The sequence below is a fragment of the Ochotona princeps genome, chromosome 12 (genome assembly GCF_030435755.1).
Source record: "Ochotona princeps isolate mOchPri1 chromosome 12, mOchPri1.hap1, whole genome shotgun sequence".
Classification (NCBI taxonomy): Eukaryota; Metazoa; Chordata; class Mammalia; order Lagomorpha; family Ochotonidae; genus Ochotona; species Ochotona princeps.
Genome location: NC_080843.1, coordinates 2,143,790 through 2,171,194, shown reverse-complemented (window position 1 = coordinate 2,171,194; position 27,405 = coordinate 2,143,790). Strand labels below are relative to the sequence as shown.

The 27,405-nt window shown below is 44.9% G+C and overlaps 1 protein-coding gene across 2 annotated transcripts in view; it reads left to right on the top strand.

Annotated features, from left to right (window-relative positions):
- MYO16 (myosin XVI) overlaps positions 1 to 27,405 on the top strand; it is a 375,466-nt gene that overhangs the window by 208,045 nt on the left and 140,016 nt on the right. For both annotated transcript variants that reach the window (XM_058670587.1, XM_058670588.1), the window contains 3 exons: positions 7,626 to 7,698; positions 19,457 to 19,609; positions 24,102 to 24,302. In XM_058670587.1, the coding sequence (XP_058526570.1) occupies positions 7,626 to 7,698; positions 19,457 to 19,609; positions 24,102 to 24,302 (427 nt within the window). The remainder of the gene's footprint in view (positions 1 to 7,625; positions 7,699 to 19,456; positions 19,610 to 24,101; positions 24,303 to 27,405) is intronic.

Sequence of the window (27,405 nt, the reverse complement as noted above, 5' to 3'; positions counted from 1 at the left end):
CTGAAAAGTGGGAAGGCTTAGTACTAAAGATGTAAGAGCAACTCTTTAAAATGTAGGTGATTTGCTTATTCCCAATTTAGTCCTGTTCAAGGTAATTCTGTAACTGAGTCTGAATATGCCCGAGGTGACACTAGCTGTGCGTCCCCAGCATTCAGCACAGCATGCTTCAGAAGGAGGTGCTCAGGGCAGACCAACATTGGTGTAAGTAAACTTCACACAAAGATGTCAGCCAAGAGATTGCAAAGGTGGTCCCAGTGCTTCGCTGCTCTCTGTACCGCAGCCTGTGCCATGTAGCTTTGATGCTTCTGTGACCAACTGCCTGAATTCCTTCCTCTCTCTTTGAACCTTTACTGGCCCTGGGCCTGGCGTTAGCCAAGAGCACAAAGCAAGGGTTTTTATTGCAAGTTCTAGCTTGCAGTATCATATTGTCAACCTAAAACACACATAGCACAGCTCACATTCCTTAAACATTTTAAAAATTAGTAAATTAGTTTTAAAAGATGAGAGATTTGCATTGGATGAGAATTATTATGAAGGAAGAAAAGGAACTCTGTTAAACCAAAGCTTGAAAAATCAAATACCAAACATTGCATTTCATTGTAGGTAAAGGTTAGAGGATTGAGTGGAGGTCAGTTCAGATTATGTGTACATTCACGTCCAAGTGCAGGACAGTTCATTTGCAGTAACAGTGATTTTATCTTTTAGCTGAGTGTAAGAACTTTCGCTTTACAGAGTAATAGGAAGCGAACGAGCTGGCTTTCTCTTCCGAGACGCCACTTAGCATTAATGAAATCACAAGTAAAACATTTATGTCTTGTGAATCTTAATGTTCTCAATCCCTGTGATTGAGCTCCTCACACCCCATCTGTGTGCCGGCGGAGCTGGGGCTCACGTATCTCTTGGCTTGATTTGGATTCCGAGGCCTATGAATCTGTGACTCTAAGGGTAAGTTTTTAAAACGTTGGTCACATTCAAATATCTGATGCTCTTGAAATACACTGTGGGCGGATCAGGGAGATTTGTAGCTTCGAGTACTGCGTGGCACAGTCCAGTTTTAGTAGGCATGCTCCAAGCACAGATGATTTGGTGCCACGTCTCTGGTTTGTGTGTGACCTCAGAGACAGAAGGGATGAGGGGATGGGCAACAGGGTCGCGTTGCTCAGAGTATTCTGCAGAACACGTGGCTTGGAATTCAAAGACAAGGCTTCCTATCACCCAAGCAGAGTTGTTTATTGTCATGGAGAACCATGACACATGACACACGGAGGAGGTTCTGTGACCACAGAACTGAGAGAATCCTAAGAACCAGTGTTACACTGCATGGGAGTCCTAGGTCCCAGCATTGCATATCTGACTAGATTGCTTGTTTCTGCAAGTAGAGACGTGCAGGTGAGTGTTCCCCAGGCCTCTCCTTGCTTAAGGCTCCCGCTGGACTGAGGCCGTTGGAGGACAAGTGTTGCGACCTGCATCCCCACCACCCCAGGTGGTGAGTCTTGGTGAAGTGTTGCAGTGCTTTCAAGCCCAGGGAGCTTTTGATAAGCTGCTTTAGCCAGCAGCTCTGCCAAATCTTAACCGTGAGAAACATATTCCCCTTTTTGCAAGTGCAGCCTTCCTGAGATGGCCCTTTGGAGTCCAGGTGAATGTTGAAGCCTGTGCTTGAAAGGTCACTGTGACTCCTCAGCTCTTCCCGAATGAGTGTGAGCCCCAGAGATGCTGTAGACCTTCGTGGAGAATCCAGATTCCATCCTGCGTGGCAGTCACAGCAGACTAGCCTGTGCCTGCTTCAACGTGTCCACCCAGACACCCAGGGCATTCCGCCACTGAGGAGGCTCCCTTCTGCGCGTTATCACCTCTTCTTTCAAAGGTCAAAGGACATCTCTCACCCAGCCTGCCTCCATTATGTGTTCTGATGTGGTCACACCTGTGTCAATGGTTTCCTAAATCCACACTCTCTACACCTAAGATGTGTTGAAAGCCAAAACCTGAATATAAAGCTCCCCCCCACAGAGTTCTCACTGCTTTCAGAGTTCCCCCGAGAGCCCAGACATCACTGGGCAGCCTGTGGCTGAGTCCCTCGTCTGTCCCTCAGTTGTCTCCTGCAGCCACCTCATCACTGGCGCAGGCACGAGTGAAGGAGAGGTATCCGCTTCTTGTAAGACTGCAAATCGTGTTTCCTTGAATAACAAGGAAGCAACTGAATTCAAGCTTGCTCATGTGGGTTTTATCTTGGGTTTATCATTTTTCAAAAGGCAGTCCAAATGCAAAGACACCGGATCCTGGTTCAAAACCACTGCCGGATAGTGTATGGCATGTAGTTTAATACAGACAGCCACTGCCTTTGAGCCAGGAAGAGGCACAGTCACACATACCCGAGTTGCTTTTGTGTTGCCCCTCGTTTACACGAAGCTCACATGCGCAAGGCGTACTTCCTCTGTAGCTGTGCACTGCTGAGAAACGCGCTGTACTTGTCTTGAGATAACGTTGTTCAGCCACCAGGGGCCTACCTCTGACTCAGTTATCCAGAGAAAACAGGCAGAGAGCTACTGCTGTTCATTTGTGCCAGAGGTAATAAACTCACCGGTCTGGAAGCAGCCCTGGAAAATGCCCTCTGCTGCCAAAGAGCAGTGAGTGGTTCCCACAGCATCAGCCGACTGGGAGGAGGGCAGGTAGGAACCCTGGACGGGAATGAAAGCCGTAACAGGGAAAGGCCACCTCGCTGGTGTTCGGCTACTGGGAGAATGTGCCCTTCCTGGCTTCCTCAGCCCTGGGACTTTCTTGTTTAGGGTTTACTTCCCTGCTGGTATCTTTATATTAGTAAATGGCGTTTGGGCCTCTTGTAGTAGCCAAGGTCAATCATAATGCAGTTTGCTATTCTCACATCGTGTTTGACTTGGTGGCGCCAAGATAAACACAGGTTTAAGTGCGTCTCATTTAACAAATATTGGACTAGCTATCTCTACCCCGTGCATCATTGTGGTCCAACTGAGTATGCTACTGTTTGACTGTTTCATTGAGGCATGGCATTGCTGCAGTTACATGTCACACTTACAGTTCTGTGGAGTTTTACATGTGTGATGCAGGACCACATGGATGTGGATGTGAGCAACACTCCCGGAAGCTCCTTCTTCACTTTGTGGATGCCCACCTTCTTTGGCTCAGTGTTAGCATGTAACATGCATGTGCAGTGATGAGTGCTACTCTCCTGCATTCTCAGATTTATTCCTGTGTAATATTTGTTTGCAAAGATACACATGGCACATCATTGTGTGTCATTGCTTCAGTTATTCTACTCTTGGACACCTTGGTTGTCTTTAAATTCAAACTATTGTAAGTGACACACAACCTTGCATATTCTTAGGATTGCTTTTTAATGGACATCTATATTTGTTCTCTTTTTTAAAGAGTTGTTTAGTTATTGTAAAGGGTGAGTTAGAGAATGGGGAGAGAGAGAGAATGTAAAACACAGAGAGAAAGAGATCTTCCATCTGCTTATTCACTTGCTAATTGGCTGTAACAGGCAGTGCTGGGCTAGATCAAAGCCAGAAGCCTCGAGTTTCCTCTGGGTGCCTTAAATGAGCAGCAGGCCCCAAAGCAGTGGGCCATCTTGCACTGCTTTCCCAAGCACATTAGCTTGGAGCTGGGGTTCTAACTGGTGCTTTCATGGGCTGCCAGCATTGCAGGTCCTGGCTTAACTTGCTATGGCTTGACACAGGCTGCACACTACTCAGGAATGGGATTCCAGAGCATTCCATGTCAGCTGTTTGCTTCCCTAAGCTGCCTCCTGGCTTAGGCCACTCTCTAGGTGAGTCTCCACCTGTAGGGGTGACTGACGGTGAACCCTGGTTTGTGCAAACTGGAACTGCTTTGCTCAGAAGACTTAATCCAAGTTCAAAGGTAGGCACTGCAGGCAACTGGGACCTTTCCTTACCCTGAACCTGCACACCTGGATGAGCAAATCAGATGGACAGGCTGGCATTGGAGCTTCTTCCAGACCTAAAAGATTTTGTATTTTGGTGTTTCCTTAGCTACCAGGAAATCTCTCTGGAGAATTCTAAGACAGAATTTACATTTGCAGAGACCATCTTATCAACATGTTAGTTTTGCCTATTGGATTGAATCCTGGTTGATCAGCTGGTGTCCCTGCAGCTCCTTGTTAGAAAATGGATGTTGACTGTCACAGCACTCAAGGTGTCAATAAAAGGGGTGGCGGTGTGGCTGACTGCCACCCAGCCTGGACGTGCCGCTGCATGGACGGTCGCCTAACTCCCCTGCCGCACTTGCGACGGCGACATCAGACACATGTCTCCCATAATCATCACTGATGAAACAGGCTCTTAAACAAACATGTCTGTCAGTGATTGCACAAGTCATCCCGAAGATGTTCCAGACTTGCACTTCAGTTTTCAACCAAGAATGCCTGTTCTTTCCTCAATGTCTTTTTGAAAAAGCATTTCTGCTTTGTGTCCAAGTGTGTTTGGAATCTTGTATCTGGGACGTGTGGAGGGGGGAGAAGGACAGTGACGAGGAGTACACTTCCATCTGCATGTGTGTGACTCTGTTCCTGATTTGTGGTGGACTGTCCCAGGCTGGGCTAGCACGTGCTGTCTGCGTAACCACCTGGTCTCCTCTGGGTGTCAGCACCAGACAGCACCCTTGAGACAAGGGCAGCTGGGCATGCGGTGGCCTGGCGTCCCTGCTGCCTCTTGCCCTTTCCAGCTTGGACACAGGAGAGAGTCAGAGGTGAGCGCAGCTGACATCATGCGTAGGAGGGTTGTCTGTGCTGAACCTTTCACGTGGCCTACAGAGCAGGGTCCCTGCCACTCTGCTGACCCCTGCGACCTAGCAGCGCCTTTCCCCACTGGCAGAACCAGCACCTTTCTCCTGCCACTGGAGTGACCTCCTCTCTGTTCTGAAGGTCATTGCCATCCCTTTGCTCTGCCACATCAGAAAACACCCAGACATGTGCTTAGTCCTCAATATTTGTAAATAAAGGGTTTTTAATAAAGTTAAAGATAAAAATACGATCCAGTACTCACTACAGAATATATAGAGAATTAAGCAGTCCCCTCCATATCCAACATCCTAGGAAAATATGTGCTTCATTGTTCCCATGCCACAGAGTTGAAATCACACTCTGTAAAGATAGACATCTGATTTCCAAGGCCTGTTTTTCGCTCCATGTTGATCATAAACGTTTTCCATATTTTCATATTGTCATTCTGGATATCAGTTGCATCTTAACTGCTTATAAAAATAACAGTTCCAATAGGGAAACCTTGGAAAACATGGATCAGTAAAAAGAACAGACTCAAAGCAGCTGTTCCCTCTTCTGCGACTTGTTCCGTTTCCTTCCAGCTCCCCTGGATGTATAATTGGGTTGTTCTCTACACACAATTTATATCTTGCTTTCTGTTAACGAGACAGTTTCATTAAATTAATCCATCATGGGATTCGTGCCATTTAACTAATTGTGTCTCCAGTGTTGGATATTTGTTATTTCTCTTTATTGTTGTTTCTGTAATTAAGATAAAACAGGCCCCCACAGAGGTGCCCATAGAAATTTTACAAATAAAGCCAAGGGACTGAGGCAGTTTCAGAACACTGCCTCGAACAGAAAGCTCTTACACGTCCTGCAGCACTGGCCACAGTTACACAATCGCACATTTAAATGTTTCTTGTTTTTCCCCAACAATTAGAAAACAAACTTTTTCACATTCAATTTTTGTTTTAATATTTAACTCTTTAATCTGCATAGACTCTGAACACTAGGTGAGATACAGAATTTTTTTAAATTTCTCATCTAAAAAACCAAATTGTTCTGTGGGAGTCATTCATGGAACATTTTGCCTTTCTCTCCCTGCTTGGCAAGCTCTGACATGTGAACGGCTATTTAAATGCCCTGCTTCCGCTTTATGAAGCTCACGTTTCTCCCACACCCAACAAATAAACTTACAAACAGGATGTCAGAGTTGTTCCGCTATGTTTGTAAAGGGGAAAATAGTCAGTTCAGTGACGTGTTACAGATGCTATTATGACTGGGTAACGTTGCTGAAAAACAACACAATAACACACAGGTACAGAAACACATTTGGGGGGCTGCAGTTTGCACAAAAAGTGGAGTGTAAATGCCAACAAGCCAAGAATCGTGTGGACTGCTGAAGGCATCAGAATGGTCCATCCAATGTCCAGGTGGATTTCACAGCAGATAAGGAAGCAGGCATCCTCTACGAGCACTGGTTCAAGTCCTGGCTGCGCTACTTCCAGTCTGCCTCCCCTGTGATGATTTAGGAAGGGCAACAGAAGACAGATCACGTACTTGGGCCTTGCCAGCCATTGTGGGAGGCCTGGACGAGGCTCCTGGCTTCTGGCTTCCCCAAGCTACAGTGGCCACCTGGGGAGTGAACCAAATGACGGAAGATCACTCTCTCTCTCTCTCTTACTTGCTTACTTTCCCATCCCCCCCCCCAGTTCTGGCCTTCAAAGCAATGGCTATATCTTGGCAGAAAAAAGAAAGAACAGCATTGCACCACACAGAGGCTGCATTAGTGACGTGGAGGAAATGGAGCCTGTTGCCTTGCTGACCTGCATTGGGTCAGCCCAGGCTGTCTGGGAAAGAAACAAACAGATGCAAACCTGTACAGGCTCCCCAGGCCAGGCCCACCCCTCACCCTGCACGGCCTCACAGTTGTCAGAGCGGCTTTCCCGGCTCATATTCTCTATGATGTTGAGCACTGATGACTTTATTCCTGACTGAAAGTGCAGTGAATTCAAGAAGGTGCCACATCTCTGTGAATCACAAGGCTGATTTCTTTAAAATTTTCTTCAAGCTTTCAGTTTCTCAAGTCTCATTTTGTAAGGATCCATTATTAAATATGTAAAATGTAGTTTTAAAAAATGTGTTCATTTGAAAGGCAGAGTTGTGTAGTGAGAGGGACAGGAAGAAGGAGAAAGAGGTAGAGAGGAGATGATTTGCCATCTGCTGCTTCCTTCCCAAATGGCCAAAAAAGCCAAGGCTGAGCCAGGCTAGTACCAGGAACCGAAAGCTTCTTCCAGTTCTTCCATGAACGTTCAAGGGCCCAAGCACTTAGGCAAGCTTCTCCTGTTGCCCAGGCTATTAGCAGGGAACTGGAATAGAAGTGGAACAACCAGGACGCGAACTGGTTCCCCACATAGAATGGCATGGGAGGTGATGACTTAACACTGCACCCTAGTGCCAACTCCGAAATGTATTTTTGCAAAAGGCTGGGTTTGCTCTGCCACAGAACACATGGAGCTTCACTGTGGTGGGCTTCATGTGACGCTGTGCCCCAGGAAGGAATTCTCAGTTCCTCTAGGGAAAACAAGTCCACTCCCAGGAGACAACTGCAAGGCTATTTCAGAGAAGAAATGTTAAGCCATTTGCACAGGCAGCATTTGTAAATTAAAAATTAGCATATCGACGTACCTGTGTCTGATCCCCAGGATTAGAACAGCTAATACTAACACTCAGAATCTTCTGTAAGACACCAAGATATTTTTTTTCTATTTCTAGTCCAGACTGATAGTGACGCACTCAGTGACTGTGTTCCTCTAAGCTGAGAGGACTTGGGGCCAGCCATTCATTTCTTGGTATTATCTTCTTTCAGTGCACAGATCCTGAATATTGGAATATTGGACATCTTCGGCTTTGAAGAATTTCAGAAGAATGAGTTTGAGCAAGTGAGTAGCCTTTCTCTGGATATATCATGAACCATAGTGACATGTTTCAACTCTTAACTCTTTTTGAGTGCAGCGACCATTGGAAGTATAATTACTTTCAAATGTGAAATCCAATTAAGGATGTTACCCTCTTGTTTTGAAATGAATATCTCAGGTCTGTTGACCTATTCAGCACATCTGTGTGTTCTGGCATTGGAAAATACATCTTGTTTTAGAAGACAGTGCAAGGTGGGGACCTGAATTGTGCTTTAGGAAATGTGACATCTAGTAGGCAGGGAGAGGACACAGAGCTGGCAGTCAAAGCAGAGGTCTCCAGAAATGCTGGGCAAAAATCAGAATGGCTTCTCATGGCCTCACCTACAGGCAGCATCCGTGCACAGGACAATCAGATAGCTTCTCATGGCCTCACCTATAGGCAGCATCCGTGCACAGGACAATCAGATGGCTTCTCATGGCCTCACCTACAGGCAGCATCCGTGCACAGGACAATTGGAAAACCAAGTTTGAGGGACATTAATTATGTCTAATTTATGATTTAAGGCTTTTTAAATGCACTGAGTTATTTAGGCATTTCAATAGTACTATAGGGATACTTTTATCAGCTAAATACACTTAAAAATCCAACATTAAAGAAGAACCTAAAAATACAACTTGGCTTAGCCAGCCGAAGGAAAAATGGCAGATTGAAAGACAAAAAAAGCCATCCAGGAGGGACTCTGTCTATGCCGTGTTTGAAGAAAACTTTCAGCAATTAGATGGTTTACTTAGCTTCACTTTCTCAAGGTAGAGATGTGACTCGTGGCACTGGGTAGGAAATTTGAAACTCGATTTTCTGATGTTTGCAAGCAGCAGTTTCCCAGCTGGGATGAAGAATCTGTAGTGAACCACGGTGCCCCTCTCTGTAAAGTTGGGATCATAATGGATTTATAGAGTGATCTCAATGGTGTTGTTTACCGACACACTGGCATGTTCAGAAGCGCTAGGTAGCTCTACCTACTGATGTCAGCAGGGATACTGACAGAGCTGTGCCTCACTAAGAAAGCACGGAATCATGCTGCGTGCTCCTGCTCAGGTGGGTCAGCAAGAACCATGTTCTGTGCATGACGTTGCAGAAAGATCCATGTGAACAAAGAGCAAGAGGTCTTCAATTTCTTCTCCTTTCGTGCTTGTCCTTGGATGAATAGGGAAGGAAGCCTCTGTGCTGTAGGTTATTTATCACTATAAGAGAAACAGCAGTCAGCACAAAGAAAGCAGCAACTCAAAGTCACCCGCCGAAACCACTCCTGCAAGTGACCTGTCGAAGCTGTCCCCTCCACCCACCATTGCAAGGCTCCAGGCTGACCATGAGGACAGCTTCTGGCTTCCACTGTTTGAATCTTGTCAGCACCAGTCTCAGGTTACCATGGAAACACACATGTCTGTGTCTGGGGGAGAGCCACTACTGCTCCCTTTCTTGGTAGGTGACACGCACGTGGCACAGGTGGGAACCTGGCTGTGACGTGTCTAGGGGCACTCTCCTCCACATCAGCTGCTCCACTCTCAGCCTCGGTGCTGGCCACGTTCAACCTCCCCGTGGCTTCTTATTGAATTGCACTTATTGTATTACAGTGTTGTGCATCCACGCCCTGGTGATGTAGTGTAGACTAGAGTCACAGGCTGAAATGTCTGCATTACAAGAACTGTTCAAATCTACAGGAGTCTCTCTTAAATGTCAAAAGCTGCTTTTAGGAATCGATAGGTATGCATTCTTAAACATAAAACATGAAAAATGTAAATGTCTTAGAAAACATGAGGGAGCTTGTTTTACTGTTGTGCGCAGTTGCAACCAGAACTCAAGAGGACATTGTTTTCTCAGCCTGACTTAGTGTGTGAACGTTACATTACAAAGTACTGTTTGACTGATACGTTCTATAGTCCTGTGTTGCCAGCACAAAGTGGACTTTCTTCTTATTCTGTCATGAAATTCCAGTGCTTAAGAAATCAATGCTGTGTTCAGCATCGAGCCAGAAAATATTAGTGCTTTTGTAAATGTTTATTTAATTCTGTTGGGAGTCCATGGGCTCATCAATCAGCTGCCCACTAAACTGTCATCACCACCAGCGCTGAAATTGTGTTTTGTGTATAATAGAAACTTAATGAATGCCTTTTCAGTTAAGGGAAAACAAGTTAAATTTTTTTTACTACATTGTGAATTTTCTAGTGATTTTCTTTCTCAGGAGTAAATAGATGTGTCTGTTGAAGGTTGACCCTCTGGAAGAAGCTTGCTTCATGTCTAGGACAAGGACACAATTGGGGAGTTGTTAAAAACATCCAGACCTCACACTCCTCACTTCGAAGCAGAAATGCTGATAGATTAAATGGCCCTACCAATATTCTTTGATTTTTTTTTTAAATTTTCATTTTTATTTGAAAATAAATACACACTGCAGACAGCAAGTGTGTATGAGACAGAGAAAGCAAGAGAGGAGAACCTTTAGCTGGTTCACTCTGTAAATGACCTCGGTGACGTCAATGGCGTGTCTAGGTTGGCGCCTGGAGCCAGGACCTTCTTCCAGGTCTCTCATGTGGATGTAAGGGTCCAATCAGTTGGGCCACCCTCCACTGCTTTACCAGGCACATCAGCAGGGAACTGGATCTCAAGTGGAGCAGCCAGGACTCCAGCTGGTGCCCACATGCGACACCTGTGACACTTGCTATGGCTCAGTGCCAGTCCCAGTGACATTATTCAATTAAAGTGTATTTCATCTCACAGGAAATTTCTTAGACTTTGTCTTATTCAGTTTAGGCTTCTGTAACCAAACCCAGAAACTGAGTAATGTGTAGACACAGAAACTGAGGTCCGGTCTCTGGAATCCAGGGAATGCAAGGTCAGAGTGCTGGTGGACTCTGCCTAGGACGCGCTGCCTCCTGGTGGGGAGTTATCACTGGGTCCTCACTCTATTCTGAGTTCCAGATCACGTTCACCAGGGTGGGACTGTGTGCCGTACCTCCTCTCTTGGCAAAGCCCCACCTTTTAGGCACGTCATCTTGTGTCTTGGAAGAGACACGAACATTCACACCATAGCACATGTTTAACGAACCATTTCCGTTGGGAACTGTTTCTGCTGTTGTCATGAAGACCATTTCTAGGGGGAAAAATCCACTTATGTAGCTCAGAAGTAGTTTGATCCTTTACTGAGAAGCATATTACACAGAGTCTCCAAGTATAATCAGGAAGGTTCTGGATATGTCACTCTGATAATTAAATGTTATATTAATGCTACCTCACTGTCAGTTATGTAATACCTATACTTAATAAACTCCAATTTCCTTTATTATATAAAGTTTATCTGTAACACTGTAGAAATATTTCCAAGTCCCTGAAGAGAAAACCTTTCTACTATACTCTCTGTTTCTAAGTGTGCCCAATGAGAACCAAGTGAACAGGGCTGGAAAAAATAGACAATAAAGAAGGCCAGGGCATATTGTTTACACATTTCAGTGCCAATGACATTAGCAGAGAGAATGCTCTTAGGGGCATGAGAAGTAGAAAGGAGAGATAAATGTGTTTCTACTTTTAAGGGTTTCTACTTTTTTAAGCATCTAGAAAACCCCCAAAAGATGAATGAGGCTAACTTGTACAAATAGCAAGAGGGCTTGGCAGCAAAGTAGGAAGTAAAATTATAACATATACGCCAAAAATAGCTTTTTGGATAATACAGTGGAGAAGAAGACAGCATTCCATGGTCAAAAATAAGTAAACAACCTAGGTGATAGAGCTCTGAGATGATTCTGGAAGTCAAACAAGGTTTAAGTTGATGGAAAAACACTGCATTTCTAACCGAAAAGCTTACTATTAGAATGGATCCAATCTAATATTCATGTGTTAACTTAGGAGAGAGCCCTTAGTTAGCTTCACATATATAAATGAGGGAGAGTACTTCCCAGTGTTAACTTACAAATGTAACGTGGTGCCATGCTGCAAGTAGATGAAGAATGAGTGATAGAATGAGAACAAGACAATATTATAGCTCTTAATAAGTAATGAGTCTAGGCAATGAATACCAACAATTGCTAACATTATTTTAAAAAGAGAGCATGCATGAGACAACTGTCAAGTATTACTGTAAGCAGGAAGGTAGGGAGGAACATAGGAAGGTGGAGGGGAGAAGGAAGGTGGGAGAGAGAACCCAGAATATAATGAAGCTCCTTGATGTAACTGCTAGTTGGCAGAAGCCACACAGGGAGGAAGATAATAAATGCGTCCTGTGCATGGACCCCGTCAACCATGAGTGCAGAAAGTGTGTGGAAAAAGAATCAGCTGCCTCTGCATAGAAAACACAGGGGATGCGTGGAAAGTGGGCAGTGTGAGTTAGACATGATCTGAGGACACGTGTGTTCATTAGTGTGTCGACATTGCTGAACTTGATTAAAGCATAAGAAGGAGAGCGTGAGGGATGGGTTGCAAGTTGTCAAAGGAGCATTTATTTCCTTGAACCAGGTTAGGTGTTCCCACTTGTAAATGGTCGATCCTGTCTGGGTGTCCTCCCAGGTTAGGTGTTCCCACTTCTAAATGGTCCCAGCTCTGCCGATCCTGTCTGGGTGTCCTCTCTGTGGCTGGGGAATTACCTGAGAACTGAGTGAACGCACACTTGTGCCCACTGCTGGTCTGAGTCAGGAATGTGGAGGGGAATGGAGGAACGTCTGACTTTGGACCCATCCCTGGAATGCTGCAGGTCAGGACCCCCGCTAGCTGTGCCGGTGACAGGCGTGGGGTCCCAGTTCCTCCTCGCTGGGATTCTGTGTGATTGCTAGGTATGTTTTCCCACAGTATGTTGACTGATTTCCCCAAAAGACAGTCCCACAGGTGGAAAATCCTAACTTATACTATTAAGTATGGACACAATAGTGCTGTAATCAACATTATGTCCCATTGGTTTCCACCCCAACCCCCAAAGTGGGATTTTTCACCAAGCCAATTTTTAATGAATGAGTCAATCAATCAATCCAATATGTAGTTCTTCAAGGTAGAGCACCAGATGGGTGAGGGTTGGGACTGAACTTGGCCTGATGTCAGAACTCACCGACCACAGGAAGGAATCCCAGGCCTGAGGACAGAGGCCAGGTGGCCTTAGCAAACTCAAAGAGTCCACCTCCGCTGGCTCTGCCTTGCAAACCACCTTTCCAGTGTGTCGGCTTCAGTGGTGTCCCCTGAGAGGGCATGATGGAACTCAGTTCCAGAGCAGCAGTGCCAAGAGGTGTGGCCTTTGGCAAGCGGTTCCTTGTGAGAGCCCTGCCCTCATGAATGGGATTGGCAGGTGTCCTTAGGAAAAAGCTGGAGGTGAGGGGAGCACCCTGTTTCCCTCCTGTCCCCTGCCTGTCCCTTCTGTCACGTGAGCACAGATGGTCCCACAAAGGGACCGGCACACCATTCTGGAGGCAGAGAGCAGCACTCCCCAGCCCCCCGAACTACCTGCATTCTGATCTTTCCCAGCTGCCGAAAGCAGGAGCTCTAGGTGTCGAAAACTGGGAGTGACCCCCTCGGGAGGGTGGCGACTGAGTGAGCACAGCCTGGGCTCCTACATCATAATAGCTTATGTTAATGGGAAAAATATCATGAATGGAACCTATGGGATTTTTAAAAAGATCTTTGTTGTTGTTATTATTATTATTATTATTATTATTATTGCTGGAAAGGCAGGTTTACAGAGAGAAGGAGAGACAGAGAGAAAGCTATTTTACCTGCTGGTTCACTCTTCAAATGTTCGCAGTGATGAGCGCTGAGCTGATCTGAAGCCTGCAGCTAGGAGACTCCTCCAGGTCTGCTATGCGGGTGCAGGGACCCAGGGCTTTGGGCCATCCTCCATTGCTTTTCCAATCCATGACAGGAAACAGTGGGAAGCAGAACAGCCAATACAGGAGCAGGTGCCCATATGGGCTGTTGGCACTTACAGGCTGAGGATTAGCCAGTTGAGCCATCGTGCTGGCCCCTAACCTAGAGAATTTGTTTAATGTATCTCCATTGCTGTTAGAGAGTAGATAAAATAAATGCAGATAGAAAGCTTTTTTAATCTGTAGAAAAACTACCTTTGTTCATGTGAAATAACTACCTTTTATATGTGTTTAAATCTAATTTATGTAGTTTGATATGAAAATATCAGAGGTAGGCCAAAGAAGGACGACAGAAAGTTTGCTTCCTATAAGAAACAGTAATCTACTGTAGCAGAAGATGGGGCAGGGGAAGAGGAGCAGTATTATAAAATGAAAACTAAAAGCTCTGAAGTAAAACAGCTGCTGCTTAGGCTCCAAGTGGTAAGTCGTGGGAATGGCGGGGCGCATGCTGGTTCGCTATTGGCTGGTGGCCACACCCTGCAGAAAGCCTTGGTCCCCTGTTCTTATAAGAACATCTGATCGTGGGCAGAGGGCTGGAACTATGACAAGAAGAGACAACCTTGGCCCTACAACGACGGTAGAGAACACGGATCTGCACAATAATAAGAAACTCAGAGAAGACGAACTAAATGACAGGGTTTTGAAACAAGGGAGTTGCTGAGCTATCCCATCCCCGTGGGCCCGTTTTCTAAACAACAGAGTGAGGTCAGGGAGCAGGGAGCGAGGAGAGGGGGGCACAGGCTCCTGGTGCAGCCTGCGAGCCCAGGGCTGTCTTCACAGGCCACAGCGGGGAGTCCCAGGCACTGAGAAGTCCTGCTCCATTCAGTGTTTCTCCGTTTCTCCGATTGATGTCTGCTTGGTTCCTGCTTCCTCGATGGCAGCTCTCAATGTCTCTTGTAATTAATGTTTGTAGAACATGTTTGCGAAACACCAAGGATCTGAATTACAACATTCCCATGCGCACTGTCTCTCCTCAGTAGATTGTATTTGAGAGTCCTTCAAAAAATTCATGGAAATCGGGTTAAAATGTGTGTATTTTGGTGTAAAATATTTTTGGTATCCATGCACTATTTATTCCATTGTGAAGAATTCTCAGGAGCTTTGTGAGAGCTCTCACGTATTTGGGTTTAATTTTTTTTTCCATACCAGAATAAACTTTTATGTTTATTTCTAGTTTGTCATGGACTGCAGAAGGGCCCCCATCCATGTAGATTCTGATGAGTAAATTAGTTAATGGATTGTGTGTGCTCTGTCCCAATGAGTTCCGTCACATCTGCATATGAGAATCACCTGGAACGCTTTTAAAATACATCACTGTCTGGGCTTCCCCCTGATTTAATTGGTCCAGGGTCAGCCCTAGACATCACCCTTTTTTAAAAAGCTCCCCAGTTAATTCCAGCAAGCAGGCAGGATTGAGATTCACTGTCTAATGCCTGGGGCTCTGCCTTCCAGCTGGAGTCAGCTTTAATTAATCTCCCACTTTAATTCTGTGATGTATATGTCATGCTCTATTATATTTTTGCCTCAGATATATTTCACTGAGCAATAAAAATAAAGGGAGAACAGTTGGTGGAAATTTACTCAAGAAATTAGGTTTGTCATTAATACCAATGACGTGCCATCTGGAGAACAGTAAGGTTGTGTGACTAAAGAGTGTTTTCAAGGGGTGTGTAATTTTTATTATTAAACCAGTTAGCAACAGCATTTAATGTACAGAGCATGTATTTTAATTAGAGAAGGGTGCATGCTAATGAAGCAGTCACTTAAGAGTTATCCATTATCGCTAGTGGATCTTCACCTTTCACCCACATTGTCTCAGGGGAATACCTGGAGTTCTGCCGTATCCCAGACATAGGTCTGGTGCTCAAAACCTAAGCTGACTTGATGACCGTCCCACACGGAAGACAATGATCTTCCAACGTTTGAGGCAGATTTGTGCCTCTCCATATGTAAGCTGATTGTCTTGGGGACATCGTCCCCCATCTTGCTCCGGTGCTGTTGAACACCCACATACACACGCACATACGCGCATTGAGACACATGGAGTTCTGTGAAAATGAAGAAGAAGTAGCTCGTTCTGGTCATGCTTTCTGCCACCATTTTGGTGATTTCAGTGGCAGTGCCTTGTTTTCCATTTTTCAGCTGGGTAGCTGGCACTGGGAGATGGGTCTGTACTTTGAAGTTCACGCAGCAGTATTTTAACTGGTGCAAACCATCCGCACTTTGAACAGTTTGCAATAGGGAAAGACAAACTTTGGCTGAAACATTTTAATGTATACATTGGACCCGAGTGATTATGAGGAACATTCTCCCCTGAACTGCACATGTTCCTGGTGATTCACTGTTCCTCTCAGCATTGCTTTCCCTGGTTAGAAATATAAATATAGATTTCATTCCAGAAAGCAGCCTGTAATAAAAGCTGCATGCTGGAATTCAGTCCTAAGGCTATTCAATTTTATACATCAAACTGGAATGCTCCCTGTGGGATTTTAATAAATTACTTTGGGATTTTTTTTCCCTTCCAGAATACAAAGAACATGATGTACAATAAAAGGTTCAGGTATATTGTAAAGGTCACTGCATGCCACAAAAAAAGAAAAAAAAACCAAAAAAAAAAAAAAAAACCCACCACTGCAGGATGCTGCAGCTTGAAAGTGCTGGAAGTTCAATGGAGGAACTGTGTGTTTTATAAATCATTCTGGCCAGAAGAGCAATAAATTGGGTTTCTCCATCCGGAAGCGCAGGCCCAGTGTTTGTCTATGAGCTGAAGGTGAGCAGGTCTTTAAAGCCTTCTGGGAAAGCAGAGGGCTCAAGGACATCTGGCGTTCTGGCCCTGCTGCCTCTCCGTTTGGCCTCCTCTGCATTGTTACTTAGTGTCACCACCCTGGTGATCCCCCAGGATGCAATCTAATAAAATACTCAGAACCTCTCATGAGGCCATTTTCTATTATGCAAAGGCTGGTCAGGCAAAGCAGTCCAGGTAGTGAGCCCAGGACTGTTGCAGCTGGGGGCTCCAGCAGGCTCTTCCCCGGTGCAATTCCTGTGGACACAGGGATGCAGACCACCAGCCATGCAAAATGACAGGAAGATTGCATCAAGTGTGTCGTGGGTATGCACGCCCTGGCACATCTGCAGCCAGAGGGGCTGCCTCTCCTTGGGACACGGTACATGTGAGAGAGCTTGATGGGGCAGTTTTGAATGCTTGCACACAGTTGCAAACACCGCCTTCCTCTTCATGGCCTCCGTGTGTGTTGCCTGAGCAGTGTGACCCTTCAGGTACACCTCTGATCATGTGGCTGAGTCCAGAGTCTGTGTTTTCTTAAAGGACTCAGCATGGGTTTTTGTTGTTGTTTTCTGTGTGTGAGTGTGTGTGTGTGAAAAATGTGAGAAGTTACAGCGAATGCTTCCTAGAATCAAACTTTCCCAGGTTTCCATCCCATTCCAGAGTGGCTTATTTGCTGTTCCTTTGGGACGGTTAACCTGGTCTTAGTAACTTCACTATCCATGGCTCACAAAATTACCAAGTGAATTACCAGAATGAGGGAGCACACAGAAACATGATTTTGAAAGCAAGGTGACATAATTTAAAATATTTCAATTCTTAACTGCAACTTTTGGAAAATTCTGTTGCATTTGTGATGAGTGCACCAGGTCAACACACTCCGTGCACAGTAGAGATACGCTGTGGACAGATACTCTCAGGATCGTAAGGAAGAAAACGTTTGTCTTCAGACCATTGCAGTAGAGTAAGGTACACATCAAAGTGTATCCTGTGGAAAAGGCATGCAGGATTTCCGTGATGTTTGGTGACCGTAGGTGCACATGCAGTGTATGAGATAAATGTAGATCTATGTGTTGTAGGAGAAGATCAACAGACTATATGGTGTGGGTGTGAGATGCGTAAAACAAGGCTTTAGCGGAATAAGACAAATGTAAACACCGATTGACATGTTGTAGGTTAGGGCTTTGCTTATAGGCTGTGGGTTAAGAGGCAGACTTAGATGCTGTAGGGTAGGGTACACACATTTATGTGCTATAGGGAAGACAAACATGAACTTGTATGGTATGGAGTAAGAAGGTACAGGTAGATACACTGGTGGGCATGACCAGTGTAGATACCTATGTGCAGCGTATCCTAGGCATAGGTCTCTGTGCTCAGGGATGGTGAAAAACCTGGGTTTATGTGCTGCAGGTGAAGATGATTACAGATTTCTAGGTTCTGGGATATGAGACATATGCAGAAAGTGTTGTCTGTATGCATATGCAAATTATGTTTGCCTTAAGAGCAGCATGTGCAGGTTGAGTGTCCTGTATGATGTATTCTTTCTAAAGTGACTATGGTTTTTACTAATAAATTAATCACTTAAAGTGAGAAAATACCTTTAAAGCTTTCCAGTTTTATGTACCTGTTGTAGCATCTGCTTTCCAGCAGCAAAGAAGTGTGTGGTAATTCCTAGTCAAATGAGCTAGCAGAGCTAGAATTCTAGACATTCAGGGACCACAGGTGGACTGGAGAGGAAGAAAGGTGACTCAGAGAGATGCTGACTTTGCACTGTGTTTGTCGCAGAAGTGTTGTTGGTAGAATGCCTAAGGGCTGCAGCTGCAGAAGCTTGTCCCTTGCCTCACAGACCACACCTTTTACTGTGGAGTTAGGGATGCAGTTAAAGCAACGAGAATGAGCAGTAAGCCCAGGCTGCCAGCTTTTGACCAGGATCTGATAATTCTTATTGTTTGTGTGTCAATATATAATGTTTAGTTAAGTAGTCAATTATGAAGGCAGAGAGACAGACAAGTTCTATCCACTGGTTCACTCCCAAAACGCTCCCAACAGCCAAGTGTGGGGCAGTCCAGAGATGGGAGGATGCAGTTGAGTCCCTGCCTCCCACATGCAGGGTAGCGAGCAGCTACTGGAGTCATCTACTGCATTTCAGGGTGTGTGTGATCAGAAAGCTTGATCCAAGGTGGGGTGCACACCTGAGCCACGAACTCTGAGCTGAAATGCAAGCATCCCAAGTCATACCTTAACCATTGCCCCGAACACCTGCACCAATATTTGATAGTTAGAACTTACTTTTAATATATAGGCATATTCAAAAAATCCGTGGAAAATGAACACCATGAAAAAGGTTTATTATGAAAAGAATTTTGAATCCATGCTGAGCTTTTCATATGCATTTTCCATGCACTTTTTGAAATTATTTTTTATGAGTAAAAGAAACGAAAGAGAGTGAGAAGCCTAGAGGGGGAGTAAGTTTTTTTGCTTTGATTAAATTTAAGGTTTTTCTTATTTTTAAAATAATAGAGAAAAGTGAAGTGTTTTTTAAGATTAAGAAATTAAGACTTTACAGATCAGAAACAGCATCTCAGTTTCCCAACTATGGGTATGTCCTATGCAAAGAAGAACAAATTAACAGGAGAAGGATTGTAAGAAAAAAATTTTTGCAAAAATAGTTATGATGTAAAAAGGTTTTACAAAAATTTTCTAATGAAGCAAAGTGTGTTTTCAAAAAAACAACAAAAAAATGGGCCAATTTGTCATGATTGCTAAGAGAAACTTCAGCTTGTCCACCGGGCTCCGTCAGGCAGGCAGGCGTGGCTAGTCCAAGCAAGGTGCCTCCTGTCTGTGGAATGTCATGGAAACCCTGCTGTGATAGCGCTTGGGGGTGGAAGCATACACATCTCTTCTTTCCGGCATTATTTCAGTGGCCCAAGTGCATCTGAGACATACACACAAGTTAAGGCCACAGTTACACTTGGGTGTTTGCTGACTCAGTCCACTGGCTTGCACGGAGATGCTGCGATGCTTTGCCTGGGTGGGGCTGGCGTTTCCCCCAGGGGGTCTGTGCTGCTGTGTGTCCTCTGACTTGCTTCCTTCTTCCCACGGTAGCTGTGTGTCAACATGACCAATGAGAAGATACACCACTATGTCAACGAAGTGCTTTTCCTGCACGAGCAAGCGGAGTGTGTACGAGAGGGAGTTGCCATGGAAACAACATATTCTCCTGGGAACCAGACTGGAGTTTTGGATTTTTTTTTCCAGGTATTCATATAATATAATTAGATACTTAACAGGATACATGCATTTAGACATCCTGGAGACAAAGAAATTTCTTTCAGGAGGCCTGTTTCTGAGATGTGTTTGAGATTATGTGGCATATCGTTAACTTTTAAAATCTGTTGAAAAGCATGGTTATCTTTCACCTAAGAGGCATATGGAAAATTATTAATTCATTAAAAGGATTGGAAACATCAGATTATTTTGATACAAAAATACTTAACACTGTTGATCCAACAGGGTAGAATTCTGCTAGCAGTTATAGGTGTCCAAAGTATAAAATTCATTTTGCTATTAAATAAGTATCTCAGATGAATAATATCATCATAATCTTTTTTATGTTGATATTCAAAGTTTATGAAATTTAAATTCTAAAAAATTGGTAGAAAAATATATGTGTGCATGTATAATGCTTAGGGTAGAGTTCGCCATGACAGGTGTCTTTGCTTATCTTTGTTGTTTTTGTACTCTGCAATGAAAAACTCTGACTTCGTGTCTCTGTCAGATAAAACTGCATCATAGAGCAGTAGTAGTCCCTCCATACAGGTACAGGAAGATAGATTATGGCTGTTCTTATATCTCAGAAACACTTGAATCTGAAAAACAGCATTCAGCTAGTCAGGGAACAGGGTATGTCATTTTCTACCCTCTATTCCTGCAAAGCTGGGTTTCTCAGGTGCATCTCTTGACGCACCAACTTGTTTGATTTGTAATTGCAGCCAGCGCCCTCATTCACAGGTCTGACACTTGTCTGGGGGAGCCTCTGCCTCCCACCTTCCAGCTCGCTCTTCTGTCCCAGTGATTGGCTTGAGGTTACTTCGGCCCTGCTTATCATACTTGCGAGTTCCTCCTTGGAGCAGCCGTTTTAATAGCAGGGTCTCATCCCTATGGGTTGGAAAGGAAGGAAGATGTTTCTGGCTGTCCCTGTCTTTGACAACCTACAACTAGTGAACAACATGAAAGTAAGGGCTGAGCCTTGCAGTCTTTATCCTCTCTCTCTCTCCCTCTCTCTCCCTCTCTCTCTCCCTCTCTCTCTCCCTCTCTCTCTCTCTCCCTCTCTCTCTCCCTCTCTCTCTCTCTCTCTCTCTCTCTCTCCCTCTCTCTCTCCCTCTCTCTCTCTCTCTCTCTCTCTCTCTCTCTCCCTCTCTCTCTCCCTCTCTCTCTCCCTCTCTCTCTCTCTCCCTCTCTCTCTCCCTCTCTCTCTCCCTCTCTCTCTCTCTCCCTCCCTTCCCCTCTCTCTCTCTCTCTCTCTCTCTCTCTCTCTCTCTCTCCCTCCCTCCCTCCCTCCCTCCCTCTCCCGACATGCATGTTTTTCTACCAGGAAGCACTTTCTGTATTTAAAAAACACCTGTTTCCTTTCTAGAAATTGTACTGCACCACTCTTCCTCAACATTGCTAGGATTTGCACCTCAGTGGTTCTAGATGTGTCTTCTGTCCTCCTGGGCAGTTGTTCACCTGGATGCCTACCGCACTTGCGTGGTGTGGCAGGTTTGGCCGCACTTGCTGGTGGATGAAGCCTTCTGCCATTGAGGAGAAACTGTTTATGACAACCTTTTACACAAAGCCACACAGCACAGTCTCTCCTACACCTTGACAATTGAAGGAATTAAAAGCCAGGGTTGATCTTTTTCTTATCACATATTCCTCCATGTTTAGTTTTTTTTTTTTTTAATTCAGATGTTTCCACAAGTTTTAAAGTCAGGAAGATTGGTGCCCACCATTCTTTCATGGCTTTACTACAGACATGCAGAAAACATAGCACTGAAGGTTTTTCTTTAAGTGGTTTATTCAATGCTTTGGAAAGGCAGAGAGAGAAAGGGAAACACACACACACACACACACACACGGAGAGCGAGAACCCTCATGTCTGATCTTGGCTGTTTCATTCTCTGAATGGCCACCACAAGCAGGGTTATACAAGTTCGAATTCAGGGTCCAGGAGCTCCACTCTCGCCTCTGTGGGTGGCAGGGAGATGAGTAGTTGAGCCATCCCTTGCTCCCTTCTGGATTAGCAGGATGTTTGAGTCAGAACCTGGAGGTGGAGCTTGAAGAAGGGTGGGCTGCAGGAGTTCCCAGGGGCATCTTAACTGCTACACCAAACACCTGCCCACTCACATATTTCTTTTTTTAAATTTTTTTTAAAGATTTATTTTTATTACAAAGTCAGATATACAGAGAGAGGAGGCGAGACAGAGAGGAAGATCTTCCGTCCGATGATTCACTCCCCAAGTGACCGCAACGGCCGGTGTGCGCTGATGCGATGCAGGGAACCAGGAACCTCTTCTGGGTCTCCCACACGGGTGTAGGGTCCCAAGGCTTTGGGCCGTCCTCGACTGCTTTCCCAGGCCACAAGCAGGGAGCTGGATGGGAAGTGGAGCTGCCGGGATTAGAACCGGTGCCCATATGGGGTCCTGGTGCGTTCAAGGTGAGGACTTTAGCCGCTAGGCCACGCCGCCGGGCCCCGCACTCACATATTTCTTAAGCATTTGGAGGCAGTACAAATTATGATGCTTACAAATGTCTTGGTAGAAACCAGCCATCCCAGCCCAGGAGACCTTCAGCTTTGCTTGAGCACAGTAACTGTGCTCTCTTTGTCCTCTTTTGTTAACACTAAAGCACAGAATACCCTGGAAAGGCCTTCCCACCAAGTGAACCTTCTCAGCTCCAAAGAGCAGCTCTGCCACTGCCCTGGACATCAGCCGCCACAGACAACCTTGAAGCAGCCAGTGTGCCCTGCTCAGCCTGCTCTGTGTGTGTGTGTCTGCATCCCCACATGCGGAGAAAGCATGCCCTGACATAGAGTAGCCTGTGAGTTTAATATCAACCTTGAACTTACTCCCCAGCAAATCACTTGGTTATAGATACATATAAATAATTGTTTCCTGTTTGAAGCAACATGAACACAACCACCCCTTAGCAGGTTGCTTGCATTGACTGTCTGCCTTGGGAACTACTCCCTGTTTGTTCTAGAGACTTGGAACCTAAATTTCCATTTTTCACTCACCTCTGAGATCTGCTTGGAGACTCATTCCAGGGTCCCTGGCTGTTCTAAGCCATACATAAACTGGCTGTTAGTCTTTCGTGCCCAGCAATGGACTTTTTTCTCCAAATGTTCCCATTGAAACTAGTCTTGTGATCGGTCACAGAAGTCTCTCCTGCTGTGGATGAGCCTTTGTCCATGTGGTCCCTTTCCTGCGCTCCCCCTCACCTTCCTTCCACTGCCTGCTGCTCCCCTTCCCAGCCAGGTTTGGGTTTCTCAGGTCATGCAGTGCTCTGCAGCTGCGTCAGCAGGTTCAACCAACCCCACAGCAGGGACGTCCCAAAGAACAGCACGTCAACCCTGAACATGCACACATTTCTTCCTTCGAGCCCTCGTTGCTGAGCAGTGCGGTGGAACAGCATGTAGAGTGAGCACATTGTGTTAGGTGCTGTGAGCATTCTGCAGAGCAGGGCGAGGAAGGACCGCCGGGCCGTGTGTGCATTATCGGCCATTTCCTAGGAAGCACTTGAGTGTCTGCGGATCTGAACCCACTCCCTGTGTCTGGAGGGGCTCATCTCCGGAGACAAGCCCATGTCAGGATGCTGTTTTCCTCTCGTCAGCACTAACCAATTCGTGCCCAAGGCAGACAGCCTCCAGACAGCTGCACACAGCCTTCAGATATTCCTTTGTATAACAGGAGACTCAGAAAGGCTCAAAACAATTGTAGAACTGAAGGTACAAAGCTGACCTTCTATTAACCAGAATATGACATCTCAAAACTTCCTCTCACAGTATTCCGTGTGAGAGAGAGATGGCAGGCTACTCACTGTTAAGCAGCATTTTCTTTCAGATGAAATTAACTTTACATTGTTACTTAAAACACACACACACAGACACACACCATTGAGTAAAAATAGAAGCAAATTAAAAGCAACAACTGATTTGTTTTCCTACTCTGTATGAATGTAATAAAATATAAATGAGCATGCACCAACACTAACAAAAAAATCCAAATTATGTAATGGAGGGAAAATTCTCTCCTCTTAATTTTTGATGCCAACTGACTTTCTTTGTTGAAAATAAATGTTGGAGAAACACTTCTTCTTGGGATTCTGCCACAGTTTTTATGATTTAATATCATCATTGATTGTATTGCTTGATGTTTCTTGTCCCATTATGAGTATGAAGTATTTCATATGAATTTAGGGTAGAAAAATTGGATTTTCACATGGTCTGTAATTTTATTTTGCTTATTAAGATGAGAATATACTTTTTAAATAGTTCATTCGCCTAGTCACCAAATGCTGTTGGGCACCTTCTTCCCCGATGGACGGCCCACAACAGTGAGCAATATGAAAGCACATTAAAAGCAAAGACCAGATTTTCCGAGTGACTATATAAATATAATAAAGCATAAATACACGTGAGTGTGCACTGACAGTATTACCAAATTATGTGATAGAATTGGGAAAAGCTGTATCTCTTCTTAACTTTCAGAAGCCGTCTGGATTTCTGTCTCTGTTGGATGAAGAAAGTCAGGTGGTTGGGTCGATGGACTCCAGCCTCGCCAGGAAGCTGCAGAGCCTCTTGGAGTCCTCCAGCACGAAGGCAGTGTACTCCCCCGTGAAGGATGGCAATGGGAATGTTGCCCCCAAGGCCCCGGGCTCAGCATTCACTGTTATGCACTACGCAGGAAGGGTGAGTGAAGGGAACCGCGCCGTTACAGCAGGGAGAAGGGCTCACCTCCAGTGTCTCATATTTTAGGGTGCATTGTTGTGACCAGTGAAAACTGGTGCCAGCCGAGATAATTCTGCTTTCCTAAGCTGTTTTAGCTTTGTGGGAACGGGTAATGAGGCATGCCGTGTGGTGCTTCTTGTAATGGCCACAGACTTGTATCTTCATGGGAGCAGAAGGCTCTGGCTGTGACGCGGAGGATGGGACAGACATGGGGCTTCTGGGCTGGTTCGTCTGCAATGTGTGTGTGAGTGCAGAGGCGCTCTGTTTCAGCTGTCCGCTCTAAGGAAGACCCAGTGTTCAGCGCTCTTTCCATCCTCTGCCTGGTCTGTGAGACATGCTTCTTCCTTCCAAATCTCCGAGGACGTCCTCTCCTTGATGCAGTAATGCTGTTCACACTCCTTAGCTTGGACTACCATCAGGCATCTCGAATCGATTGCATCTTTTTTCCCCCCAATTCCCAACCATGACTTTTTTTCAGGTTATTTTTCCCTAACGTTAAGTTTTCCCACACTTGTCAGCCCTCCTAAACTCCCTCACATTTAATCTCAAAGCATCCTGCTTGTCTTCTTAACAAGATCACGTTTTGTTCACTAGTATGAAATCCGCATCCCCGTATCTTCAGTCTGACTCCCACCTACGATGAATGTCTCCACCTTTGAGTCTGCTCTGGCGCACTGGCAGCGTTGAGTACAGATGGGAGAGCGAGGCCTCTGTTCCGTGCCCTACGCTGGTTTCTGGTGTGTTTCTGTCAGAGTGTGTGGCTAATGGGACATGGGAGGGAACTTACTGGAAGACTGCATGTGCATGTTCCTGGAAAGGCACGAACTTTCACTTACATTTGAGTGAATTAGCCCTTAAAATTTCTTTATAGAAACAGGAATATTTTAGCCTTGTATATTGGTTTCTTATTCTTTATTTGCTTCATTTAAATGTTTATTGAATTTGCAGAGTTATTTTAAGGATTTATTTGAAAGAGGAGACACAGAGCTAAAGAAAGCCACAGCGCTGGGCTAGGCCAAAGCCACAAGGCCAGAATTCTTCTGGGTCTTCCATGTGGGTATGGGGACGTTTAATGCCATCTTCTGCTGCCTTTCCAGAGGCGTTTGTAGGAAACTGGATTGACAAGAACAGCTGGGACTTGAACCTGATATCCATATGGGATGCCAGTGCTGCAGGACCCCACTAGGCCAGAGTTCCAGCCCCTCAAAATTATTTTAAAACTTTCAGAAAGATGTAGTGATTTGGGGAGATTGTTTCCTCAGAGTTCCCTGGGTGTTGTATGCTAAGTAGGCAAGTCCCTGGCTCGCAAGCTCTTTTGATTATGTGCTGGAAACTCACAGGATATTCTACTGATGTGGACTCCATGAACAGGAGGAGAAATGTGTTTTGGAATAATTCTAAAAATTATTTGAAATCATATTTTTAAAAGTTATCCCATAGTTTCCTGCTTATATTTTTTCCATCTTAATTGCAATTGTTCTTAGAAAACTTGGTGGAAAAATCAACAAACCTCTTAAGCTGATAATGACATTTTACTGAGTTCTGATACAGATATGCAAAACAGAAAAAACCAGCCTATGCACTGGGGCAGAGAAACCCTCCTGGAGTCGTGAAATGTTCCCACAGAGGCACCTTGATGGTTAAGCAAGATTTCCGTGATTGGAGCCAGCCTTGTGGTCTTACAGGAGACTTACATCCCGTGGAGGTCCTCCTGAGGACCCCGGAGGCCGACTGGTCTGTTAGAGCAGAGGTTGCGTGTGACCTGCAGTGATATTTCAAGCTATTCTGCATTTGCATCATCCAGCACATCCCCATGTGCCTAAAATCTGAGCCGTTGCGTTTGAAGCAAAACCAGACTGAAACAGCAGTGCATTCTGCATTTTGTGAATTGAGAAATATGGAAATTTGATTGTAGAATAGACATGCAGCTTCCTGGACACAGTGGGCTGTGCAACCCCAAGCAGATCTTGCCAAGCAGTGCTGCCCTAGGGGAGCACAGTGGCCCTGACCATCTGGCATTGTTTTTGGCCTGATCTTTGGTGGGATAGATGGGCAGGCATCCATTTCTCATCCCTGTGGGTGTGCCTGACCTTTCACTGGATCACAGATATAGCAGGTGCCGATGCTGCCCTGCCCTGGCCTATGCCGAACACTGCTCCGGGAGACTCTGCTGTGCCTCTGGGTCCAGCTTGCAGCAGAGGCTCGAAGGTGCTTTTAGAAATGCTTAAGCAACATGATTTGAATTTTAGCTCAAGATCTTCCCTAAACACATTTGAATTTTTCATTTCTCACAGGAGCGGTGCGTAATTTTCTTTCTCCATTACAGAAATATTTTTAAGTAAATGAGAAGAGGCTGTGCATGAAATATTAACGAGATCTCATTAATGAGCATGAATTTGAATCAAAGGAGGCTTATGGGTTCTTTGTTATTTTCTTTTGGTTGGTTATTTGCTTTAGCAAATTTTAAATCATGGACGGGATTACCTATTGTAGGGGTTGCTCTTAAATATCCACTGGTGATTTAAATGACAGAAAAGCATTAAATCCAGAAGTGTGTCTAATTTTATTGGCTTTTCAAATTAAAAATCTTGAAGTATAGGTAAATTATAGTTGGCAGAGGACACTGGCTCTTAGCAGAGCTGAATTCCCATTAAAGTGATTCTGAATGGCCACTAATAGGGAATAGTATTTTAAAGTTTCTAAATTTTGATGTGAAAAAAAAGTGAATGGATTAAGAGATGAAAGCAATCTGAAGTAATAAAAAGAAAATGAATGAATATATTAATCAGAATGAGTCATTAGGCAATACAGGACACATGTACGCATATATGTATGTGTGTAACTATGTCAAGTGTAAAGAGCCCTGTTTATTGTCTAGTCATAAGATTCTCCTTTGAAATGTTCTTGTGATCGTTTCTTTTAGTTAGTGTAAAGCAGTTGTTTCTGGACAAGGAATTACCTCTAAGGGTCTGGCTGCCGCTCCCGTGTCCGTCTTGGTTTTGGGGATCGAGCTGCAGAAGCTGTGTTCTTCAGTCTGTCTTAATCCCATCTCAACCCCAGACAT